Source organism: Pleurodeles waltl, chromosome 2_2 (genome assembly GCF_031143425.1).
Source record: "Pleurodeles waltl isolate 20211129_DDA chromosome 2_2, aPleWal1.hap1.20221129, whole genome shotgun sequence".
Lineage (NCBI taxonomy): Eukaryota > Metazoa > Chordata > Amphibia > Caudata > Salamandridae > Pleurodeles > Pleurodeles waltl.
This window is the reverse complement of record NC_090439.1, coordinates 685,856,640-685,881,403: the sequence shown is the minus strand read 5'-3', so window position 1 is coordinate 685,881,403 and position 24,764 is coordinate 685,856,640. Positions and strand designations below refer to the sequence as shown.

Below are 24,764 nucleotides of genomic sequence, written 5' to 3'. Positions count from 1 at the left end.
AGACGCCGCGATTCCCGACTTCGCACATCGGCTTGTTTTCACTCTTCACCAAAGGTACTGTACTTGTGGGTCTACACGACTCCGTGTCCGGCGCAGCTGGTGTCGGCTTGTTGGGAACGACTCCGTCACGACGCTGTGTTAACATCTCATCAAAGCATTTTTGTTTCTAAGCGCTATTTTTGAGTCTAGTCTTTAAAAATTCATAACTTGACTTGTGTATGTTGGATTTTTGTCGTTTTGGTCTTGTTTTGTTTAGATAAATATTTCCTATTATTCTAAACTGGTGTTGTGTCATTTTGTAGTGTTTTTCATTAGGTTACTGTGTGTGTTGGTACAAATACTTTACACCTAGCACTCTGAGGTTAAGCCTACTGCTCTGCCAAGCTACCAAGGGGATAAGCAGGGGTTAGCTGAGGGTGATTCTCTTTTGCCCTGACTAGAGTGAGGGTCCTTGCTTGAACAGGGGTAACCTGACTGTCAACTAAAGACCCCAATTCTAACATAGATGTTATATAGAACAGCTCAATGTCAGACAGCACACAGCTCACCACTGTTTTTGGGCCAAAGAATTTAGCCTTGAATTGATAGCAATTATGAGGCTCTAGGGACCAAAGCAATTTGCCCGCAGCAGCTGTCAAAACAAATGTGCTGAAGTATTTGGCACAAAACATATTTATGACCTTGTCAGCTCAAGGAATGTAATAAGATAGTTATATTTATCGCTGTGTGTAAACTCCAAGCATTTTATCAGGAAGGCACTACAACTGAACTTTGCTAGGGCACCAATACACCGGCTTACTAATCATTCACTCCCAGCTCTAGCATTTTGGCTTTTTTCACCTTGATGTTTTCTAAGACTTTTTTATGACATCCTAAACTTAACTTTGAAGTCAGCTTATCCTCAACATTTTGTCTAATTGCAGATGTCAGAGAGGGGCACACTTTCCTCTTCTCCATAATCCAAGGTTCGCAAGGTGTTCTTCCAGCTCTTCCAAAAGAATTATGATGTCAGCCAATTCAAGTGGAGTACACTGCTGGATTCTTTTTGGCCCCACTGACAAAAAAGAAATCTTCTTCATTACTTTTGTGTGGGTCTCCACACATGCTCACTGCATTCAAAGAACAAGAACAAATTAACTTTCAAAATTTGCTGACCTTCCGGGTGACTAACAAAGGCTGACATCTAGTCTAATCACACTTTTCAGGAGCTCCTGGTTTACCTGAATGCTGTATGTCTTCTTGTGCTTCACATGGACCATGCTCCTCCTGAAGTCCAGCACACAATTCACTAAGTCCTGAATGAGGTACCTCGAGTATTTCCTCACAACCCTAATAGCTGAAAATGTAGCATTCAAATAGAAGATATAAGGGACTGCAACCTACTCCCTTTTGGGGCAACTCAGAATGATCAATCAAAAGTAGAATCAGGAAGATGTTCTACTTCCTTTTTAAGGGTTCATCCAATGAACCAATCAACTTCTTTCACATTTTATTAAACATTTTCTCCACCTCTTAGTCAAAGTCAAAGTCAAAGGGTGAGATGAGGTAATGAAATAGGAATTTACCTTGCTCTTATCCCAGATGGCCTTTATTTACTTGCACATGAAGTTTCTTCCAATGTCAGATCACTACCTTATGGAACCTTTGTCAGTTGAGATTCCGAGGAGATTCATAACAACTTTTGTAGTAGAGCACTTGGAAGAATAGTCATTGGTTACCTTGAGTTATAATACACAAAAATAAGTTTAAATATGTTAACTGAATTTGTATGAAGTATACCAAAGGACCATGAAAGTTGATCGTCACCTTTAAACTGCACAGTGAGAAGCCTTGCCTGCCCTGCTAATTTACCACTTGGCTGTCAAGTTAAGTAGTTGTGGAAACTACTCTGTATCTTCTGCTTTGTTGGGTCAGTAGAATAGGGGATACTGCCATTCCTTTGTTTTTGACTCTAAGGTGAATTGCAAAGATACCTCCAGAGGAATTTCTATAGTATCTGGGTGACAACCAGCTTTTTGCTCACATCAGACACAATATTAGAGGGCATGCTGTGGCAGTCCATCTTCCTAGGCAATTGTGAGATACTGAGCTGCTTCACTGTTCATCTTTGCTTCTACCACTGAGCACAGGCTACCAGTGAAGGAAGATTTTCTGAGACTCCACAGAAGCTATCCTTACTGAGACATCTATAAGACAGCAACTTCTGAATTTCTAGAATGCTTCCACACTCTAGCACCTGGAACCTAGCATACTTTTCAAACTCTGCTATGTGCTCTGCACTGGTATGCCAGCTAAACCATTTTGAAACTGGAAATGTGCACTGTTCTCTAGTGGTATGTCTTCAATGTCTTCACCACTCACAGTTCAACTATTTAATTCACCAGCTAGCAATTCATGCTGAAGTCTGTCTCACACCCACGCTGATCCTTTTGGTTTTCTTCCTGATGTACAAATCAATGTCAGTAATTGAGTATGATAGGATGGTCCCACTTCTTGCTTCACTGCAACCATGACCCACTTGATAGTTTTCTTGGAAACTGCAAATTGGTTGCAAATCACAAAAGACCTTTTATATAGATGCTTTTGATAGACTGATTGATGTTGGGAAGAACTTAGAGAGTGCCTTAGGGCCTGTCTTCCACACATCCAATGAATGGATGTTCTTTGATATAGTTACTGTGATGTGTCCCTCTTCTTTGTTGAAAGGAATACAGGCTATCTGCAAAGTTGGTATTGAAGTATCTTTTTACACACTCAGAGCTGTTCTTCTTGTCTGGAAAGCAGGCAGCCTTGTCTGACAACTGGGCAACCTTACATCTGTTATTTATGAAAGGACCTATCCCCACTGGATGTGTACACCCCTTGACAGCCATGTGAATGTGCCCTTCTTTCCAGCTATAGATTATGCATTTGAGGACTATGCTCTGTACCTTGCTTTGGCTACTTGCTCTGGCCCCGTTGGATCAAACATATGTGCTACCCACTTAGCTGCAGCCACAGTCAGTTGCTCTGTGTTAGCATTTACAGTATTAGCAAATTGCTAACTCAGCTGCCCTGGATGATCATCAAGCAGTCGTTCTGTGAACAGAAAGTTGCACAAAACCTCACACGTCACTGTCTTCCATTCAACTAGCAATGAAAATATATCTTTACTCAGTACATCTAAATTTCCCATATGTATCCCCTTCTTGGTAACAGCATTTCTAAATTCTTATCTAATATTATTGGGCTGTCCAAAATGTTAAGGCAGTGGTTCCCAATCTGTGCGCCGCGGCTCGCTGGTGCGCCATCAAAACTAGCCAGGGGCGCCGCACACAGTTTGGGAACCACTGAGCTATTTATAGCCCTTGGGCCAGTTCGTACAAAATAAAACTACTCAGTTGTAGCAGCTCTTTTTTAATTTTGTCCTTGAGCGCCCTCTGGTGGTTAAACACAAATAAAGGGATTCTACATTTCACAATATTTAAACAGTTATGTTATAACTACATAAAAATGAGACCTGCCCATTTTACTAGGGTTACCGTCAACCAATATTTTCCCCTTACTAAAAAACCCTATGCATGCTGTAATTAAACAACTGTTACATTTTTATTTTTTACAGTTATATATAGAATTACAATACCTTCATTGGCGTCATCCCAATTCTTTTCAGGGAGAAAAATGGATGTACTCCCTAGGCCAGGCTTACATCCCCCACCCGCCAACAAAAAGTAACATAATGGGGAGCCGCAGCCAGTGGCCAATAGATCAAGGGAGCCGTGGGTCGAAAATGTTTGGGAACCACTGTGTTAAGGGATGGTTCATGAGTGTATTCTTAATACAGTAAATGTAATCCAACTTGAGAGTGTCCTTACTCCTACTGAGTAGTAGATGAATCTGTAATGGTGACCAGTATGGTGGCCTCATGTAGTTCAGGTTTGGTATTACCATAATGCTCAGAGAGCTTGGTGATTTACCTTACTGCCTGTGTGACCTCCATTATAACTATTTTGACATGCGATCGGATGTCCTGGGGACACACTTGGATGCTTTTGTTCTCTGTTGGACCTTGCTGATCTGGGTCTGTTTTTTCATGTTGTGTAGTAACATATTTGTCAGGTTGCTGCTTTTTTGTCCTGAGGAAGACCCTGTTCAAATTAGTTTTTGGGGTCAACGACTAATTAGTCTTAATCATGTTTGCTTTTTGTGCTGTACGTGATAACTATCTGTAAAATCATTTCTGAACTGGATTCTATTTTGTGTTATATTGTCCACATGATTAAGACATTCTAGTTATATGTCAATTTATATGTTCAAGCACACAGTTTTGTTATCATTATTTTGTTTCTCACTATATATATATATATATATATATATATATATATATATATATATTATACAAATGCAATTAATGTACAACTAATGACAAGCTATTAAATTGTCTAGATCACAAATTTGTAGCACATTGAGGGGCAGATTTATACTCTGTTTGCGCCGAATGTGCGTCAAAATTTTGACGCACATTTGGTGCAAACTTTACACCATATTTATACTATGACGCCCAACTCAGCAAATGTCAAAATTCCTCCGTCTGCGTCATTTTCTAGATGCGGGAAACCACCTTGCGTTAATGAAATGCAAGGTAGGTGTTCCAGTCCAAAGAATGACTTTAAGGCCTGTGCTCCTTATTTATACTCCCACGCCATTTTGATGCACAGGAGGGTGCGGGCCCTAAAAAACGCCTTTTAACACCTGGGTGAGGGCAGGAGTTAAGGGACCTGTGGGCTCATTTCCATGGTCTCTGACCATGGAAGCAGTCCACAGGTGCTCTTCCCTGGCCCCATGGACACCCCCTGCCACTCCCACCCACCCCTGGAGGGCACCCATGGATGGGGGGACAGATCCCAGGTAAGTACAGGTAAAATAAAAATAGTGGCATGGGGGGCCTAACTTGGGCCCCCCTGCATGCCACTGTACCCAATGGCTATGCCCAGGGGACAGAAGACCCCTGGGCATGGCCATTGGGCAGGGGGGGCATGACTCCTGTCTTTCCTAAGAGAGGAGTCATTTCAATGGGGGTTGTGTGTCAAAAAATTGCGCAAGTTCGATTAGAGCTGTGAGTTTTTACTCTAACTTGACTTGCACCATTTTTTGATGCACAACACCTATTTTCCCCTACTCTGGCGCTGCCTGGTTAGAGTCATTTTTTTTTTACTCTGACCAGCCCGCAGCGCCGGCTAACGTCAATCTCTAAATAAGATGCCCACCTGGTACGTTGGAATGGCGTCTGCAGGCAGTACATTTTTTGAAGCAAACCAGCGCCGGCACTGGTTTGCGTCAAAAAGTATAAATATTGGCCTGATTGTGGTAGTAGGGCTTTTAAGTCAACTAGCCCCTGCAGTAGCATGTAATACATTTTTGTAAGTGATTTCTTCCAGAACTGCCTTCTTATGTGTCTTGGTAGTTGATGGGGCACCATCCTAGTAGGAAGAAAAGTTGGTTCCAGAACCAGTACGGTGTAACTTAGGAAGGGACTGCTCCTTTCTCTAGCCACACCCAGGGGTGGCACACAAAAACCTCCAAGAAAAGAAGGTATATGTCATTTCAGATTCTTGCAAAACAGTGCATTTTGGGACAGTTTGCAGTAAAACAAACAGAATGTGCTGCAAAAATGGGTATGGCTGGCTCTGGGAAATATTACTCCTTTTGATAGGGAGTGTCTAGAAATCATCCCCCAACAACTGATTAGTGAAACCAACAAAGTTGTTACACTACCTGCTCCTGGCCATTATATGCTTTCCCTGAGGTCCTAGGAGCCTTAATGGTGTCCAGAAGTACATATTCTGATAACTCTGAACAATTTGGACTTGGAAATATTTTGGACTTCCAGACCTCCTGAGTTCCCCAAGAGGATCATCCAAGTCAATCAGCACATGGTGGGAGCTCACTGGACATGAAAATCAGGTTGATTCCACTCTGCACTTTTTGCAGCATCATTTTCCAGCTCATGGCAAGCCTAGCTGACTTCGGTTCATCCTTCCCGGATACAGCCTGCTGCCTTGACCTACTGGGGCAATCTGAGCTCCAAAAATGAGACTATGGGGCATATTTATCAAATATTCATGCAAAGGAGCAAGCCAGTTTGCTGCATTGCGCTGCATGAAACAGAGAGAGCAGAAATGTGCTGTATTTAACATTACATGATGCATTCCTGTTCTCATCCTACACTGATGCACAAATATGCTGCCTAACACCAATGCAGGAACCCTTGCACCATGGTTGTAGGCAGGATTGTTTTTGGGCACCTTCCTGCACAAAGAAATTCCTCAGAGACATTTTCCTCTTTCTATGCATGAATGCAGCACACCTAGAAATAGTAAACAAGGAGAAATGAACATATTTCTCCTTGCTGTCCCTCTGGTAGGGAGGTGTACAATTCTGAGAAATTCCCAGGTCTCCCAGTGTTGTTACATCTGAGACTGTGTCAGAATGCATGTGTGGGAACACCACAGATGGTTGTATAATGGACCCATGCATGTCATTTCCATGCATGCCTTTACAATGCGTCCATTAAAATGAATATGCCTTAACCACACATGCCTTTACCACACATGCCTTTACAACGAGTATTTGTCAGGTAAGTATAAACCCTATTTTTAATATATATGGAAATATATATATGTGTGTGTATTTTTATATATATATATACTGTATATATATATACATATATATATATATATATTCAATTGAAAAAAACAAAGGTTACAGGGTCACATTTTAAACTTACAAAACCATAGAAATTCACCAGTTAGAGTTATTTCAAGTACCTATAACTCGCGCCCTAAGGTAACTATAACTCACGCCCCCACCATGCACAGTTTTTTCTTCAGAAATGTGACTGCAAAAATTATATTGATATTATCAATTCTGTTATCAAAGATGTCACGAATACTGTAATCTGTAGGGTAATAGGCAGTGCGTGGCATTTGGATGTGGATCAATGGGGATAAGGCTGGCTGAGAAAAGGTACCCTCATACTTAGAAGTAACTTTGAAGTTCTGTTCACTTATCAATGGCTGTGCCAAAGCAGGATACAGTATGTCCCAATAGGAGCTCGCACTGGAGATACTGTGAAGTGCTGAAACAGCTTCAAAAGTGAGATGATGCTTCTGGGGACAAAAACAGGATGAGCACCCCATGCATTAATGCCATCAGTTTTCCCAGATGGGTCGCTGATCAGCATTGTTAGAGAAAAGATCTCTAAAGTGACAGGCTGCAGTTGGAGTCTGAAAAGTGTTTCAATACTCTTGTCAGATTGTAGTAATGTACTCTGGCATAAAGAAAATGTTCTGAGTGATGGACAAAGTCCAACTTGTTGATGTAAAACATGGATCCCGGAGTAGCTGTCTAATTGTATAATTGTATGAGAGTATAATTAAAAATAGGACCAGAGTTCGCATGTCTTCAGCTTAACTAGGTACGTTGTCTTGGTCCCATTCATGCTTTTGTATTCTCTAGTTGGAGAATGATACTACATCTCAAAATCCTGCACATTACCTTTTATCATCACCATAACTGCTACCAATGTGGTGTTACGACCGATCTTTAAAAAATAGTGTCAAGACTCAACACCCCAAGGATTCTTAGAGCTCTCTTTCCCTCTTAGAGTTCAACATCCCTTCAGGCCGAACTGCTGAATTTTTATTTTCTTAAAGCTAAAGGGGCTAACAGCATCACAGCTATCACGCTATACTTCACATCAGCCATTTAGCTTCCAGCAGCATGGTAGTCCACCTCTTCATGGCCGAAGGAAAACACTGGTTGTGGGGAAATTAATACATTAGAAATTCCAACTATTAGAGTGCTGTCTTGTGTTCCTTTTGGAATGTTTGTTGACTGTGGAGGGGTAGGATTATTATAATATTTATTTTATAAAGAACAGCCACATGTGAACAGCTGGGGTGGTGCATTGAAGGCTGAAGATGGTTCTTTTGCACTTGATGCTTTTTATCATCTGTGAGCTCTCAGATGAGCTTTCAGATATTTGGGCTTATGTTTAAAAATAATAATCAAATGCAATGTAAAAAAACAAACTCAGTCGATCACAACATCCATACTAGACGATTCACTAGTTTATGCACATCAGTACATTCCACGGGGAAACCGTTAACATTTTTGTAAACGACATGGTTTAATCTTTGAAAGGGATTCATTAAACGTGTGAAAATGCTTCACAGAACACACTTACCTTCAGAGATGCTTCGGAGCCGCTTATCTTTATTAAGTTTTAAACTGAATGAACTCCAATCAAATACAGCAAAGGTTGGAAGAATCGAGAAGCGACATTCTGTATTTCAAAGTTTATAAACCATTGAACACTTCGGCCCAGATTATAACCCAGGCGGAGCATAATGATTGTATGTGTTAATTTGGCATAACCTGATTATACATTTTTTTTTTTTTTCCTCATCTGGTTTTAGTCGATGTGGGAACACCAAAGACATTTTTTTCCACTATGAAAATTAGCCTGAGACTTGGCAGCAGCTGCCACGACTCATTCTGCTTTTTTATCATGCTTCTTCTTTTAGAAACAACTTCCTGTCGACCCTGCTACTCCCGTCTCCCTTTCCCTCACCCCACGCACCCTCTCCGACTCGCAGCAGGTGGTAAATGTATGTGGGAAAAAAACTCAAGGAATGACTAATTCCATGTGGTTCTGTGCCCGGAAAAAAATCACCCTCACATGGTAATTCGTTATCCCATTTGTTTTAATCATAATTGCTTGGTACTGGGGTGATTTTACCACGCACTAACAGAATCGCTCAGTAAAATCAACCTAGTGTGGTACAAGTTGGATTTAAGATATCTTATCACCTGATGTAGAAGCGATGGATCGAAGTAGCCTGTTTACATTCTTTTGAAAAGAAAAATTATTGCATGTGCTTTGGAAACTGATCAATTTATTGGGGTTTAATAAAATCGATTAACATTTTGTTACATCAGACTACAAATGCTGATTTACTGAGTGGAACACCACATTCTCGTACACACCAATATTGAACACACTTTCACAGATCATTTTTTTTCCATGCCTTTTAAGGTTAGAAATATTAACAAGAGAAAACAGATTTTACAGTTTACAACTGTCCGTGGAAAGTAATTGAACGCTTTTGAAAAACAAATTAGTCTACAATAATTCACTTAATGGTAGTGCTAGGGAAGTTGTGAATCAAGAAACCAGTGCCCCGTGGAAAATCTGGACGCGTTCCACATGCCTTGTCGAGTAGGTGGCCTTTTCTCCATGAATTGCCCCTCTAGGGGTGTTGCACTTTTTCTCTTAAATCCAATTTCTCAGTGCCAGTAGCTTCGATGAATCACTCACTTATTTCGACCTGAATGTGAAGAAATATATGAAAGTGGTTAGTAAAGATAGGCTCTGGTATATTAACATACATTTGTACTGCTCTTACAGTAAGCACTTCTTGTGAAGGCAAACAGCTATTCTTGGCAGACCTCACCAAAAAGCTCAAGAAACAGGAAGAATATGAAAATAATTTTAAGGTTTAGGTGAGACGATGATGTATGCTGTAGCAATGGTTTGTCTTTCTCACCATTTTAGTGACTAGCCACAGGGATAAAGGAAATAATGCAAAGACAGTGACATTCACGGCTCAGATTTAGCCTAGGTGATATGCACCAAGGGCCACTGTCCAATATACGCTTGTGCAGTGCCGACACACAAAGAAATTACCATAACTCAGGTTTGTATCACTTCCCCAAATACAAGCCAATAGGTCCTTGCAGTAACATAGCTTTGTAAAAAGGAGCATATCTTTCGAGGGAGATAAAATAACATTGTGTCACACTTTCACTCCAAGTCTCTCTTTCACTGTTGGCATCCTCATAATTGATCAGCTAGTCGGAAAAAGACTACTGAATAAGTGGCAGTGTTTTTTATTCAACAATTCCGCCCTCATTTCTTTACCCACTAAGCTAATCTTAGCAGCAAAACAGAAGGCCTAATTTGACTTCCAGATTGTTTACACATCTTGAACCTTAACATTTTATGTTCATTATATCAGCAAGCCCTGCATTTCTTGTCTGCACTCACAATCGGGCTGAATGGCTTCTGTTAATCTTTAGAAAGAGTGATGATGAGATTCAGCATTGCAGGTCAGCGTCATCTGGCACAGAGTACCTTTCTAACCTTTCAGAACCTGTGCTAAGTGTACATGACATAATTTGGAGTTTTTTAAATATTTCAACATAAACAATTTGCAAACATTGGGCGAGTGCTCTTTTATTTTTTTTTCCTTCTGTGAGACTGAGCTCTGTGAGTCAATAAGAAACATAGCACCAGATTTACTAAAGAATGACGCAGTGTGCTGCTGTGCCAAAATTTGCAGCGTTGCGCTGCTCCACTTTAGAAATGCAGGGATGCACCATATTTACTATAATACAACACACCCCTATGTTTCCCGCTGCGTCGTGCTAAATTTGCTGCCAGCGTCAAGGCAGGCATCCTTTCACCACAGTGCAATGGTGTCTGTGTTGAGGGGATTGATTGATTAGGTGCAGGAAGGTGTCCCTTCCTGCACATAAACAATCTACAATGGCGATTTGTGAGTTCAATGTGTGCTGCATAATGCAGCCGACCATGAACTACCAAATTATCATTTTTGTATGATTGTTTATGTGCAGGAAACGGACACCTTCCTGCACATAAACAATCATTCATGGCGTTTTGCTCTTTCTATGTGTGCTACAGAATGCAGCACAGATGGAAAAGTGAAAACGAGGAGGAATAAAAGTATTCATTCTCATTGCTACATGCTAACGTCAATACTGCGGTGGCGTTGGTGTTTGACGCTGCCACAGATTTATGCCTTCTTGTAAATCTGGGGCTGTGTCAAAAGCAATGTGTGTTGTGGTAGAACATCCACAGCAGCACCCATTGCACGCCCCTCAGACACAAAAAAGTGCGTTGGAGTGGCCCATATTAGAAGGTGGCGTTAAGCCACAAAATATGTCTTAGCGCCACCTTGTAAATGTCGCGCACTGCACAGCGCTACTGGAGCATCACAAAAAGTGACGCTTTGGTGGCACTAGGGCCTTGTAAATCTGTCCCATAGTTGTCAGCTGTCCAGGGTACATTGCTCATAACTTAATAATAATCTTTTAGAACAGATTGGCAAGATCAGAATAAATACTGTGAATATATTCAAGCAGACTTGATTATCAAAACAAGTCCATAGAGGCATTCATTTTTCAGATATGGTTACAATAAATCCAGGAACTAGAACCAAAGAACATGCAATAAATCCAAGAACTAGGACCAAAGAACATAACCTAATAATAGTTAGGACCTGATTCAGTGTTGTGTGGTAATACAACGTTCACAAAATTGTAGAGGAAATGCCAAATCCATAGGAGACACCGAGATACCATCAGGATTTCTGCAGTTATTGAGGTGGTATGATGTAATAAATTCTGCGGGTGGATTCTATTTAGGATTCAGCATTTTCTCCAGAAAGTAGAGGATATTCCATTGCCATTTGGCTTACATTTTTACAACTAATCTTATTGATGTTTTGTTCAAGTCAATGAGAATACCAAAGGATGGTATGCTTGGAAAATCCCTCAATTAACTATCTTTTAAAAATGTAAAGTGAAACATTATTAATCCACAAAACAGAATGATTGCATCTTGCCATTTCAATCTTGAAGGCACATTAACCCAAATGACTATGCTGTAGCTCACCAAACCCTCCAACAGTTGTTATGCCAAGAAATGTTACTGTCTTCAAAGGGATATATTTGATTTCACAAGAAAAGCGTTTTATTCATAACCAATGCAATTTCATGTCCTACGTTGAATTATTGATGTTCAAATAATGTTTTTCTTACATTTGCAAGCCACCTTAACTCATTAAGAAGTGTAAGCAACCAACTGGAGAGACAGTGGGAAGGTGTCTGTTAGACCTGTCAGTGTTAGGGTGGTCATCCCCCAAACATTTTGCCTCTCCTTGTCCATTTTGCTGTGTTGGAAAATGGGTTATTGGTAAGGGCAGGTAGGTACCTACACTTAGCAATAGGCCACTAACCTCCACTAAGGTCCTGTTAGGTCTCAGTAAATTAACCCCAGCTCAACCCTTGGTAGCTTGGCAACGAGCGTCAAGGCTTAACTTAGGAGACAGAGTGTAAAGCATTCAAATATCACAAAACAGTATTTAAATAAAACACAGGAAACAGTTTAAAAATCCAAAACCAATTGATAAAAATAGATTATATCTTTATCTTTAAAATGACACCAAAACGAATAAAAAGGGGAACCAGAGATATTAATTTTTAAAGAATTATTATTTTTTAGAACCTAGAAACAAAAAGCGCCAATCAGGTCATCTGGTTGCACCTCGACCGGGGCAAAGTCAAAGTTTAAGGCCGACCGCGATGGAGCCCTGCTCGGCTACAGGCCGCAGGAGGCCTCGGTTAAAAGTTTACCTTAACACTTAGGCCCTCATTATGACCCTGGCGGTGTTGCACCGCCAGGGCCAACGGGGGCGGGAGCACCGCCGACAGGCCGGCGGTGCTCCCTTGGGCATTCTGACCGCAGCGCTTTGGCCGCGGTCAGAAATGGAAAACCGGCGGTCTCCCGCCGGTTTTCCGTTGCCCATTTGAATCCCCCATGGCGGCGCAGCTCGCTGCTCCACCATGGGGCATTCTGACACCCCCTACCGCCATCCTGTTCCTGGCGGTTCGCCCGCCAGGAACAGGATGGCGGTAGGGTGTGTCGCGGGGCCCCTGGGGGCCCCTGCAGTGCCCATGCCAATGGCATGGGCACTGCAGGGGCCCCCGTAAGAGGGCCCCGCTAGTATTTCACTGTCTGCATAGCAGACAGTGAAATACGCGACGGGTGCAGTAGCACCCGTCGCACCTTCCCACTCCGCCGGCTCGATTACGAGCCGGCTTCATGGTGGGAAGGTCGTTTTCCCCTGGGCTGGCGGGCGGCCTTTCGGCGGCCGCCCGCCAGCCCAGGGGAAAAGTCAAAATACCCGACGCGGTCTTGCGACCGCGGTACGGTATTTTGACGGCGGGACTTTGACGGGCGGCCTCCGCCGCCCGCCAAGGTCCGAATGAGGGCCTTAGTCTTTTTTTCGAAGATTTTCTTCAGCGGGACGAACCTGCCAGTGTAATCTGACCTCCTGGAGCCCTTCTCCGGATACGCGATGCTGGAATCCTCGGTGGAGGTTTTTACCTTCGGACTTAGTCGTTTTTTTCGAGGTGAAAATCCTTCGACCGGGGTAAAGCTGGATCTTGATCCTACGTCCATGGAGCCCTCCTCGGATACGCTGGCTGGGAGGTCCCGGTCAACTTTTTACCTTCGGACTTAGTCTCTTTTTCTGAGATTTTCTTCACCGGGACGAACCAGCAAATCAGGCCGAGTCGCGGTTGAGACAAGCCAGCTAGAGTTGCCGCGGCGGGTCGGTCCCTCTATGGAGCTTTTTTACAAAAGTTGTCCAAACTTCTCCAAACTTCTGGGGCTTCTCCCAGATGTCCTTTTAAGGTTCTTTTGGGGTCCACAGCTCACCCCAAGGGTCCAGAAGTTCTGAGATGGTCCTTGGGGGGTGCGGACTACAACTCCCAGAATGCACCTGGCGCAAACTCCTTTTTGGCCCCTGGACAGTGGTCAGCTGGTCGCTTTCTTCAGGAGTTGGTGCAGGGGACTCTGGATAGCAATTTTTCACCTGTAGCAAACAGGGAGTCCCTCCTTGAACCAGTTGAAGCCAGGCAAAGTCCTTCTTGTGGTGAAGCCCAAGTGTGCAGCTGGTGCAGTCCTTCTGAGTGCAGGTTCCAGGTGCAGGCCAGGGGTCCAGCAGGGCAGTCCTTCTTCTTCTGTTGTTCTTCCTTGTTGAATGTGGTAGGGAACTGAGGTGTGGGTGCAGGTCTGCCAGTTTTATCCTTGCTCCTGGGTGAAAAGCCGGGGGGTCCTGGTTCTCCAATCAGGTGCAGGGTCCTTATCCCTGTGATGACCACTTCCTGGGAAGTGTGGCAAAAATCAATCGCAGAAGGCCACATTCTCCAAAAATCCATCATGGCTGAATCAGATTTTTGGAGGTTACATCTGGCTGAGCCCACCCACTGGTGTGGCTAAAAATCATAAACCCCCCCCCCTTCTCCTGCCCTCTCCTAATCTAATCAAGGGGGCACCTAGTTGTCTGGGGTTGCAGGATGTGGGGTGTTGCTGGTTGCTCCAAATGTCCTTCTCTGCCTTTGAAGACCAGTTTGGCAGCCCATCCCCTTCCTGCCTCACCATCTGCTGAGGGGAGATTCCCTCCCACAGGCACATTCCTTTGTGTGAAGCCAGGCCACTTCACACCTCATCAAGAAAGCTTGGCCAAGCTGCTAAAGGCTGGCCAATCGGAGCACAGCTGCAAAAACAATGCAGGGCTGAAATTGGCAACTTTTTAGGTAAAGTTTAAAACTCTTTACCTGAACAAGTTATATTAAATCCCACAACTGGAAGTTGTGGGATTTATTACAACAATTAATTTGATACCAAATTCTTGCTATGCATCATTTAAGGAGACTTTAAAAATCAAAATAAAGTCTCCCCATTCTAGCCTCTGAAGGCCATTTACTACAATGAGGGAAAAACGAATGTGGCTGTTTTTACCTCATCAGGGCTTATACAACTATTTTTATAAAGTCCCTGCTTATAGTTACATGGCACCCAGCCCTAGGGGCACATAGGGCACACCTTAGGGGTGACTTACATGTAAAAATAAGGTAGCTTAAGACTTTGGAACTACTTTTAATTCCAAAGTCGAATTTGCATATAACTTTAATTCAAAAGCAGCCAGCAAGGCAGGCCTGCCTTTAAAATGACACTGGGCACCTCAGCAGTGCACCTATGGGTGCACCACGTATGCTGTGGTCCCTAAACCTACATGCTCTACCATATACTAGGGACTTATAGGTAGGTTAACTTAGCCAATTATAATTAGCCTAATTTGCATATCCATTTTACACAGAGCACAGGCCCTGGGACTGGTTAGCAGTACCCAGGGCACCATCAGAGTCAGGAAAACACCAGCAAAAAGTGGAAAATGGGGGCAAAAAGTTAGGGGGCCTCTGCAATCAGCCCTGTTTTCTCACATGCTGAACCTATTTTTATTGGCCATAGGACTCCAAGCACTTTACAACTACTAACCAGTGCTGAAGTGCTTGTGCTCGCACCCTAAAACATATTAGGTTGGCTTATACAACATTGCCTTATTTAATTTACTTATAAGTCCCTAGTAAAGTGTTAGAAATTGGGTCTTTGGATGACAGTCAGGTTACCCCCTGTTCAAGCAAGGACCCTCACTCTAGTCAGGGTAAAAGAGAATCACCCTCAGCTAACCCCTGCTTGCCCCCTTGGTAGCTTGGCAGAGCAGTAGGCTTAACTTCAGAGTGCTAGGTGTAAAGTATTTGTACCAACACACACAGTAACTTAATAAAAACACTACAAAATGACACAACACCAGTTTAGAAACATAGGAAATATTTATCGAAACAAAACAAGACCAAAACAACAAAAATCCGACATACACAAGTCAAGTTATGAATTTTTAAAGATTAAACTAAAAAATAGCGCTTAGAAACACAAAATGCTTTGAGGAGGTGTTAACACAACCTCGTGACGGAGTAGTTCCCAACAAGCCACACCAGCGGCGCTGGACACGGAGTCACATAGACCCCCAAGTACAGTACCTTTGGTGAAGAATGAAAACAAGTCGATGCGCAAAGTCCGGGATCACGGCATCTGTGCGAAACATTGAATCCGCGCTCTTCGAGCGGCGTCGGTCACAACGTAGTGCAGTGACTTCCACGGAGTCACAAACTTTAGCGGGGCAGCAGCGGCGTCGGGCCTGTGAAGGTCGTCGCGTTCCAGCGAAGATCACGGAGTCGGTTGCAGGCGGCGTCACCGGATTCAGCAGCGGCGTCGGTCCGAAGTCATCCGAAGTCGATTTCCTTGAATTTTCACCAGCTTTCCTTCCAAGGGCCCAGGGACTAGATAGGGCACCACCTGTCAGAGCAGGAGTCTCTCCAGAGACCCCAGGTGCTGGCAGAGAGAAGTCTTTGCTGTCCCTGAGACTTCAAACAATAGGAGGCAAGCTCTAAATCAAGCCCTTGGAGATTTCTTCACAAGATGGAAGGCACACAAAGTCCAGTCTTTGCCCTCTTACTCTGGCAGAAGCAGCAACTGCAGGATAGCTCCACAAAGCACAGTCACAGGCAGGGCAGCTCTTCTTCCTCAGCTCTTCAGCTCTTCTCCAGGCAGAGGTTCCTCTTGTTTCCAGAAGTGTTCTAAAGTCTGTGGTTTGGGGTGCCCTTCTTATACCCAATTTCTCCTTTGAAGTAGGCCCACTTCAAAGTAAAGTCTCTTTTGAATGTGAAATCCTGCCTTTCCCAGGCCAGGCCCCAGACACTCAGCAGGGGGTCGGAGACTGCATTGTGTGAGGACAGACATAGCCCTTTCAGGTGTAAGTGACCACTTCTCCCCTCCCTCCTAGCACAGATGGCTCATCAGGTAATGCAGACTACACCCCAGCTCCTTTTGTGTCACTGTCTAGTGTGAGGTGCAACCAGCCCAACTGTCAAACTGACCCAGACAGGGAATCCACAAACAGGCAGAGTCACAAAAAATGGTATAAGCAGGAAAATGCTCACTTTCTAAAAGTGGCATTTTCAAACACACGTTCTTAAAATCAACTTCACTAAAAGATGTATTTTTGAATTGTGAGCTCAGAGACCCCAAACTCCATATGTCCATCCGCTCCCAAAGGGAACCTACACTTCAATCAGATTTAAAGGTAGCCCTCATGCTAACCTATAAGAGGGACAGGCCGTGCAACAGTGAAAAACAAATTTAGCAATATGTCACTGTCAGGACATGTAAAACACACTACTATATGTCCTACCTTAACCATACACTGCACCCTGCCCTTGGGGCTACCTAGGGCCTGCCTTAGGGATGCCTTACATGTAAGAAAGGGGAAGGTTTAGGCCTGGCAAGTGGGTACACTTGCCAAGTCGAATTTACAGTTACAACTGCACACACAGACACTGCAGTGGCAGGTCTGAGACATGATTACAGAGCTACTTATGTTGGTGGCACAACCAGTGCTGCAGGCCCACTAGTAGCATTTGATTTACAGGCCCTGGGCACCTCTAGTGCACTGTACTAGGGACTTACTAATAAATCAAATATGCCAATCATGGATAAGCCAATTACATACACATTGTGTTAAGGAGCACTTGCACTTTAGCACTGGTTAGCAGTGGTTAAGTGCCCAGAGTAACAAAAACTGTAAGATCTGAGTCCAGCACACACCAACAACCTGGGGAACAGAGGCAAAAAGTTAAAGGAGACAACACCAATGTTGAAAAGTCTAACATGTGTCCCCCCCAGCTGAAAGTGGGGAGCAACTACCCAGCATCATGGGAGTTCTCATCACTAAGGTGGAAGAACCTGTCCAGACCGTCAGCATTGGTGTGTTCTGTACCAGGACGGTGTTCCACCGTAAAGTCCATCCCCTGTAGGGAAATGGACCACCTTAACAGTTTTGGATTCTCACCCCTCATCTGCATTAACCATCTGAGGGGCCTGTGGTCAGTCTGAACCCGGAAGTGAGTCCCAAACAAGTAGGGTCTTAGCTTCTTCAGTGCCCAGACCACAGCAAACGCTTCACGTTCTATGGCACTCCACCTAGGTTCCCTGGGTAGTAACCTCCTGCTAATGAAGGCTACGGGTTGATCTAGGCCCTCTTCATTAAGCTGTGAGAGTACTGCTCCAATACCATGCTCTGAGGTGTCTGTTTGCACAACAAACTCCTTGGAGTAGACTGGTGCCTTCAGCACAGGTGCTGTGCACATGGCAGCCTTTAGGGCATCAAAAGCGTTCTAGCAAGCCTCTGTCCAGATCACTTTCCTGGGTTGCTTTTTAGAGGTCAACTCAGTCAAGGGGGTAACAATGGTACCATATCCCTTAACAAACCTCCTCTAGTATCTGGTGAGACCTAAAAGGGCTCTCACTTCAGTCTGGGTCTTGTGAGGCTTCCAAGCCAGAATCGTGTCAATCTTAGGCTGTAGGGGTGCCACCTGGCCACTCCCCACCTGGTGTCCTAAGTACACCACAGAACCCTGCCCTATTTGGCACTTGCTTGCCTTAATAGTGAGGCCTTCCTTCTGCAGGGCCTCTAACACTCTCCAGAGGTGTTGCAGGTGTTCCTCCCATGTGGAACTAAACACAGCAATGTCATCCAGGTAGGCAGCACTGAACTCATCCAGCCCAGCCAACACCTGGTTGACCAACCTCTGAAAGGTAGCAGGGGCATTCTTCATCCCAAAAGGCATCACTTTAAATTGAAAGTGGCCATCTGGTGTGGAGAATGCTGACCTCTCATTGGCCCTCTGAGTTAAGGCAATCTGCCAGTACCCAGATGTTAAATCAAACGTACCGAGGTACTTGGCATCTCCCAACCGGTCAATGAGCTCACCAGCTCGGGGGATGGTGTGGGCGTCAGTCTTGCTGACCGCACTGAGTCCCCGGTAGTCCTCACAGAACCTGAGTTCTGGAGTGGCACCAGGTGCAGCAGCCTTTGGCATCAATACCTCTGGGCTGGCCCAAGGACTGCTGGTGTGCTCAATAACCCCTAGGGTAAGCATTTTGGATACTTCATCCTTAATGCATGCCCTGACCCTGTCAGCCACCCTGTAAACGTTTTGTTTAATGGGTGTCCACATCATGTGTGCACAAGTGTGTGACTCCTGGGATCAGGGAAAACGGTGAGGAAAACTGTCCCAACATGTGGCAACAGTCACCTTGCTGCTCCTCAGTCAGGGAGGGGGAGAGAATCACTCCCTCCACTGACCCATCTTTTTCTCCTGCAGACAGGAGGTCAGGAAGAGGCTCACTCTCCTCTTCTACCTCATCATCTGTCGCAAGGAGCATGGACAGTTCAGTCCGCTCAAAGTGAGGTTTGAGGTGGTTGACAGGCAGGACCCTTAAAGGGTTCTTTGGAGAACGCAAGTCCACCAGGTAGGTGACTTCGCTCTTGCGCTCCACCACCTCAAATGGACCAGTCCACTTATCCTGGAGTGCCCTAGACTCCACTGGTGCCATCACCCACAGTTTTTATCCAGGTTGAAACTCGACCAGAGTGGCATTCTGTTCATACCAGCGTTTGATGTCCTCCTGGCTTGCTTCAGGTTCTCCTGAGCGAGACTCTTGAAGCGGGCAGTCTGGTTTCTCAAAGCCAGCATGTAACTGAATACATCCTGGGGGGTTTACTAGGAGCTTTCTCCAAAGCTTCCTTAACCAGACTCAAAGGTCCCCTCACAGGGTGGCCATAGATCAGCTCAAAGGGACTAAACCCAAGTCCCTTTTGAGGCACCTCCCTGTAGGTGAACAGAAGGCATGGCAAGAGGACGTCCCACTACCGCCTCAAGGGCTCTGACAGGCCCATGATCATGCCTTTTAAGGTGCAGTTGAATCTCTCAACCAGACCATTACTTTGGGGGTGGTAAGGGGTGGTGAACTTGTAGGTTACCCCACACTCCTTCCACAGAGACTTCATATACGTGGATATGAAGTTGGTACCCATATCAGATACCACTTCCTTTGGAACCCCCATCAAAGCACGACCCACCACAGGGGAAGTAATTGATCTCAACGGAATGGCTTCTGAGTACCGGGTGGCATGGTCCATCAAGACCAGGATAAACCTGTTGCCCATGGCTGTTTTGGGATCCAGAGGCCCCACAATGTTAATGCCTACCCTCTCAAAGGGAGTACTGACAACAGGCAAAGGGTGGAGGGGAGATTTACATTTCCTCCCACTCTTGCCACTTTCCTGACATGTCTGACAAGACTTGCAACGTGCATCTGAGTGCCTGCGCATTAGGGGCCAGTAAAAGTGAGTGACAAGTCTCTCAAAGGTCTTGTCCTGCCCCAAATGTCCAGCTAAAGGCACATCATTAGCCAACCCCAGTAGGAAGGCCCTGGAGCACAGGGGTACCACCAGCACACGGGCTGACCCAGGCTCAGGAATCTTAGGCTCGCTATAGAGGAGGTCATCCTCCCGATAAATCAGGTGTGATCCTGGCTCCTTGCCAGTTGTCTGGTCTGCAGCCTGCTGCCGCAAACCCTCCAAAGTAGGGCATGTCTTCTGTGCTGTACAGAATGCTTCCCTGGTGGGCCCCCTTCCTGCTGCCACTGCGACAGCTCAGGGACCTCCCCAGGTCAGCCACCTGTTCCCCAGTAAGGTCTGGGGTGTCACCCTCATGCTCCGCCTCCTCCCAGACCGTGGGAACTTCTGGGGCCGGTTTCCGACCCCTCCTGCCCTTCCTCTTCTTGACGGTCCCCTAGGCCACTGTTTCAGGCTCCAGGGGCTCTTGATTACCCTGACAGGCTGCCATTGACTGGGTGGATACACATACCCACCCAGGCAGACCCAACATCTCCAAGTGAGACCTGTGTTCCACCTCCTTCCAAGGGGAATCCTCCAAGTCACTGCCTAGCAAACAATCAACAGGCATGGGTGGACTCACAGCTACCTTAAAGGAAACTGAGACCACCCCCCATTCAAAGGGAACCTGCCCCAGTCTGCACAGGCGCTCTGAGATGTCCACTGCAACTACTTGGTGAAGTACCCGGGGATCTATCTGCTCTTCAGACACCAGCTGACTCCTCACTGTAGTCACACTGGCTTGTGTTTCTCTCAGAGCCTCCACCCTCTGTCCATTAATGGTCACCCACTGCCTGTACTTCCTAGTGTTTTCAGGCACTAGGGTTCTTTGGACCATCTCAGTGTCCCCTAGTGAGACAAGTGTCATCTCAGCTGGTTCCCACCCACCTGAAACCAACTCCTCCCCAAGCGCTACACTGTCCAAACCCTGGGACGGCGCACCAGTGGGTGCCGGTGTACTTTTGGGGCATTTGGGGTCCCCCCTCACATGACCCACCTGGTCACATGCATAGCACTTACATGGGGGACCACCTGCCACTGGCTTCTCTTTGGAGAACCATGGCTTCTTCTCACTGGGGGGTTGGGAATCTTTACCCTAATCAGTTTGGGGCCCTTTAGAGAACTCCCCCTGTTTACCCTTACCCCACCTTTCTTCTGAGAGGGACCCTGCCCACCCATGGCGTGGTCTCCCCCATACCTCTTCTGGAACCTGGTGCTCTCCCAGCGGTCAACTTCCTACGCAAGCTTCCTGGGGTCAGTCAGCTTGCTGTCAATCAGGTGCTGGCGCAGCTCTGGAAAACATAAACTGTACAAGTGCTCCCAAGCAATCAGATTGCAAAGCCCCTCATACGTAGTTACCTTACTGCCCTTCACCCAACCATCCAGTGACCTGCAATAAGAAACAACACATTCCAACCATGTTTGGGATTCCTTCTTCTTGTAGGACCTAAACTTATCCTTGTACTGCTCAGGGGTAAGACCATACCTTGTAAGCAAGGCATCCTTCATGCTAGAGTAGGTGAGATTCTGAGCACCCCCTAAGGCTGTCAGTGTATCCCTCCCCTCTACCTCAAAGTGCTTCCAGAGACCCGCCCCCCAATGAGCTTCAGGGACCAGATTCATGTGGAGAGCAGACTCATACCCCTTGAACCACAAGTATATGTCATCCTCCCTCTTGTAATCTTTCACAAGGTCTTTAGGAATGTGCACCCTCCTCTCAGGTTGCACTGTAGGGTTGCTGCCACCATCTCTACTGGACTGGCTTCTATGATCCATCTCTCTGAAGTTAAGCTCATGAGCCATCGCTAACTTCCTCTCCTCAAGGGCTAGCCTTCTCTGCTCCAATTGGTACTCCCTTTTTGCCTGTCTGTCCTGTAACTCCTCAGCTGTCAGACCCTTAGATGAGACACTGCTACCTGCCCTGGAGACCTTCTCCCTGGACATAACAGGCCCACCAACAATACCATTGTGTACTGAACACTCTTCCTCCCCCTCCTCCTCTCCCTCATCTTCTGTTTGCCCTTCAGTGCTCTTGGCTCTCACCCAGGCCCTCAGCGCCTTTTGCAGCTCCTCCTTCCTGGATGAGCTCTTAATGGGACAGTCAAAACTTATACAGAACTGCTTCAACTGAGCTTTGGTATAACTCTCCAATTTCTCAAGGTCAAAGTCAGCTCCAACTGATGCATCTCCAGCTTGGGACATGATGAAGATTCAAAAACAAGTGCATAGTTCCAAGGGCAGAAAAACAAGTTCCCAAATGAAGTTCCAAAGAAAGTCAATCAAGGAATCAGCGAAAAAAATGGAAGTAGAACAAAAACAGTCCCAAAGAGAAAAAAATCAAAAGATCACAAAACAAGTAGTATGTGGTCACGTAGTGGTGTGAACTCAAACAGTAGTGTACACTTAATCACTGTATGTCAAATACAAATACAAGTCCAACTCCCAACCGTTGATCACCAATGTTAGAAATGGGGACTTTGGTTGACAGTCAGGTTACCCCCTGTTCAAGCAAGGACCCTCAATCTAGTCAGGGTAAAGGAGAATCACCTTCAGCTAACCCTTGCTTATCCCCTTGTTAACTTCAAAGTGCTAGGCGTAAAGTATTTGTACCAACACACACAGTAACTTAATGAAAACACTACAAAATGGTACAACACCAGTTTAGAAAATTAGAAAATATTTTCCTAAACAAAACAAGACCAAAACGACAAAAATCCGACATACACAAGTGAAGTTATGAATTTTTAAAGATTAAACAAAAAAATAGCGCTTAGAAACACAAAGGGGCATATTTATACTCCGTCTGCGCCGATTGTGCGTCAAACTTTTTGACGCACAATCAGCGCAAACGTTGCCCCGTATTTAAACTTTGACGCCCGAGCCCGCGGATGACAAAATTCCGCCGTGTGCGTCATTTTTTGGATGCGGCAACCCGCCTTGCGTTAATTATATGCAAGGTAGGCGTTCCCGTCCAAAAAATGGCTTAAACGGCCTTGTGTCGTATTTATGCTTTCGGGCAAAAACTACGCACGGCCGGGAGGCGGAGCCAGAAAATGACGCACAGCCCGATTTGCATCAAAAATTTACGCCTGGGTCAGGGCAGGCGTTAAAATGGGGCAAACACACCTGTATATAATCAGAACACACAGAACAAACAGCAGAGTAGCAGAGCAGCAACAGGGAGCCATGGAGGTGATTCTAATTCAGCATGCACGCAGACGCAGAGCCCAGCAACAACAACAGCAGCTACAACAACAACAGCAGGGACCCCAAAGGCAGCGCAGAAGGCAGGAGAGGATATTCCGCCAAAGAACAACTCTTCAGGGCCTCAGGGAACATCATACAGAGGTACCGGTTGAACTGGCAGGCCATTCAGCAGCTGCTGCCAAACATTGAACAGCAGTTGGCCCCCACTTTGGTGACACCCTGCACCATCCCAACAGAAACAAAGCTGCTTGCCGTACTTCATATGCTGGCAAGTGGCTCTTTCCAACTGGTGCCCTGGTTGGCGGAATATCACAACCATCATTCCTGCCTTTTTGCCCAAAGTACTGGATGCCATCATTCGACTGACACCCGCCACATCTGCTTCCCTAACACACTGCAGAAGCAGCAGGAAACTAAACAGGGGTTCTACGCAATCAATGGGTTCCCACACGTCCTTGGTGCAATCGACTGCACACATGTACGCCTTGTGCCACCTGCTGCAACTGAACACCTCTACCGCAACAGGAAGCACACACATTCCATCAACGTGCAGGCCATAGTCGATCACCAAGGATTGATCACCAACATCGTGGATAAATATCCTGGGAGTGTACATGACTCCTTCATCTTCCGTCACTGCACCATCAATCAACACTTCCAGGATAGATGGTATGGCAATGGACTACTTGTTGGTAAGTACAAAAACCTACATATATATATACACTGCACAGCAACCCTCTAGGACACAGAACACATACACCACAACAGCAACATGTCAACAGGAACACACTGAGGTCCTGACATCACTAGCCATGTTTCTTAAGTCACCATTGAACCTGTCACACATCGGATTTTACTGTACAGCCTAATGTTAAGACATTAATGAGTGTGGTTGCCTAAATGTCACTTTGCAAATTGTAAGTGTCCCAATGACCTTTACATTAATACACTGCCTAAGTCTAAAGGTATGGGATGTCTAGGGTACTGTGATATGAACGTGTTAACAACACTTTCAATTTTAACTCTGCATGGAACTATCATCTCACCCCCAGTGAAGACACACGGACACCTGTATCACAAGTCACAATGCTAGGGAGGGCACACTGTAGTGAAAATCCCAAAACATACTGCTGACAAACGGTTAGCAGACAAACACTTGTTCAGCCAAGGAAACAACACAATGCAGATGGTATAGCCTACAAGAATAGGATGTCACATTAGTACACAAAAGAGTCACAGACAACACAAGACAACTACTGCCATTAAAGGTCTTTTCAATAGTGCCATCTACATCAGCATGATCCCATTCATTTTCTCTTGCAGCTGATCAGGGGTATGGCATCCAGCCATGGATTATGACACCATTTGGCAACCCGAGTACAGCTGCAGAGCGTGCATACAACGAGGCCCATAGGAGGACACGCAGCATTGTCGAGCGGACCTTCGGCATCCTCAAGTCAAGGTTCCGCTGCCTCGACATCACTGGTGGTAGCCTCCTATATTCCCCCGAGATGGTCTGTAGGATCATCCTCACATGTGCAATATTGCACAACATTTGTGTCAGAA

General features: G+C 45.3%; 1 protein-coding gene across 2 annotated transcripts in view; it reads right to left on the bottom strand.

Moving 5' to 3' along the window:
* Positions 1–8,922: 8,922 nt before the first annotated feature.
* NKAIN3 (sodium/potassium transporting ATPase interacting 3) overlaps positions 8,923–24,764 on the bottom strand; it is a 2,356,170-nt gene continuing 2,340,328 nt past the window's right edge. For both annotated transcript variants that reach the window (XM_069220246.1, XM_069220245.1), the window contains one exon: positions 8,923–9,371. In XM_069220246.1, the coding sequence (XP_069076347.1) occupies positions 9,358–9,371 (14 nt within the window). In that variant the 3' untranslated portion in view covers positions 8,923–9,357. The remainder of the gene's footprint in view (positions 9,372–24,764) is intronic.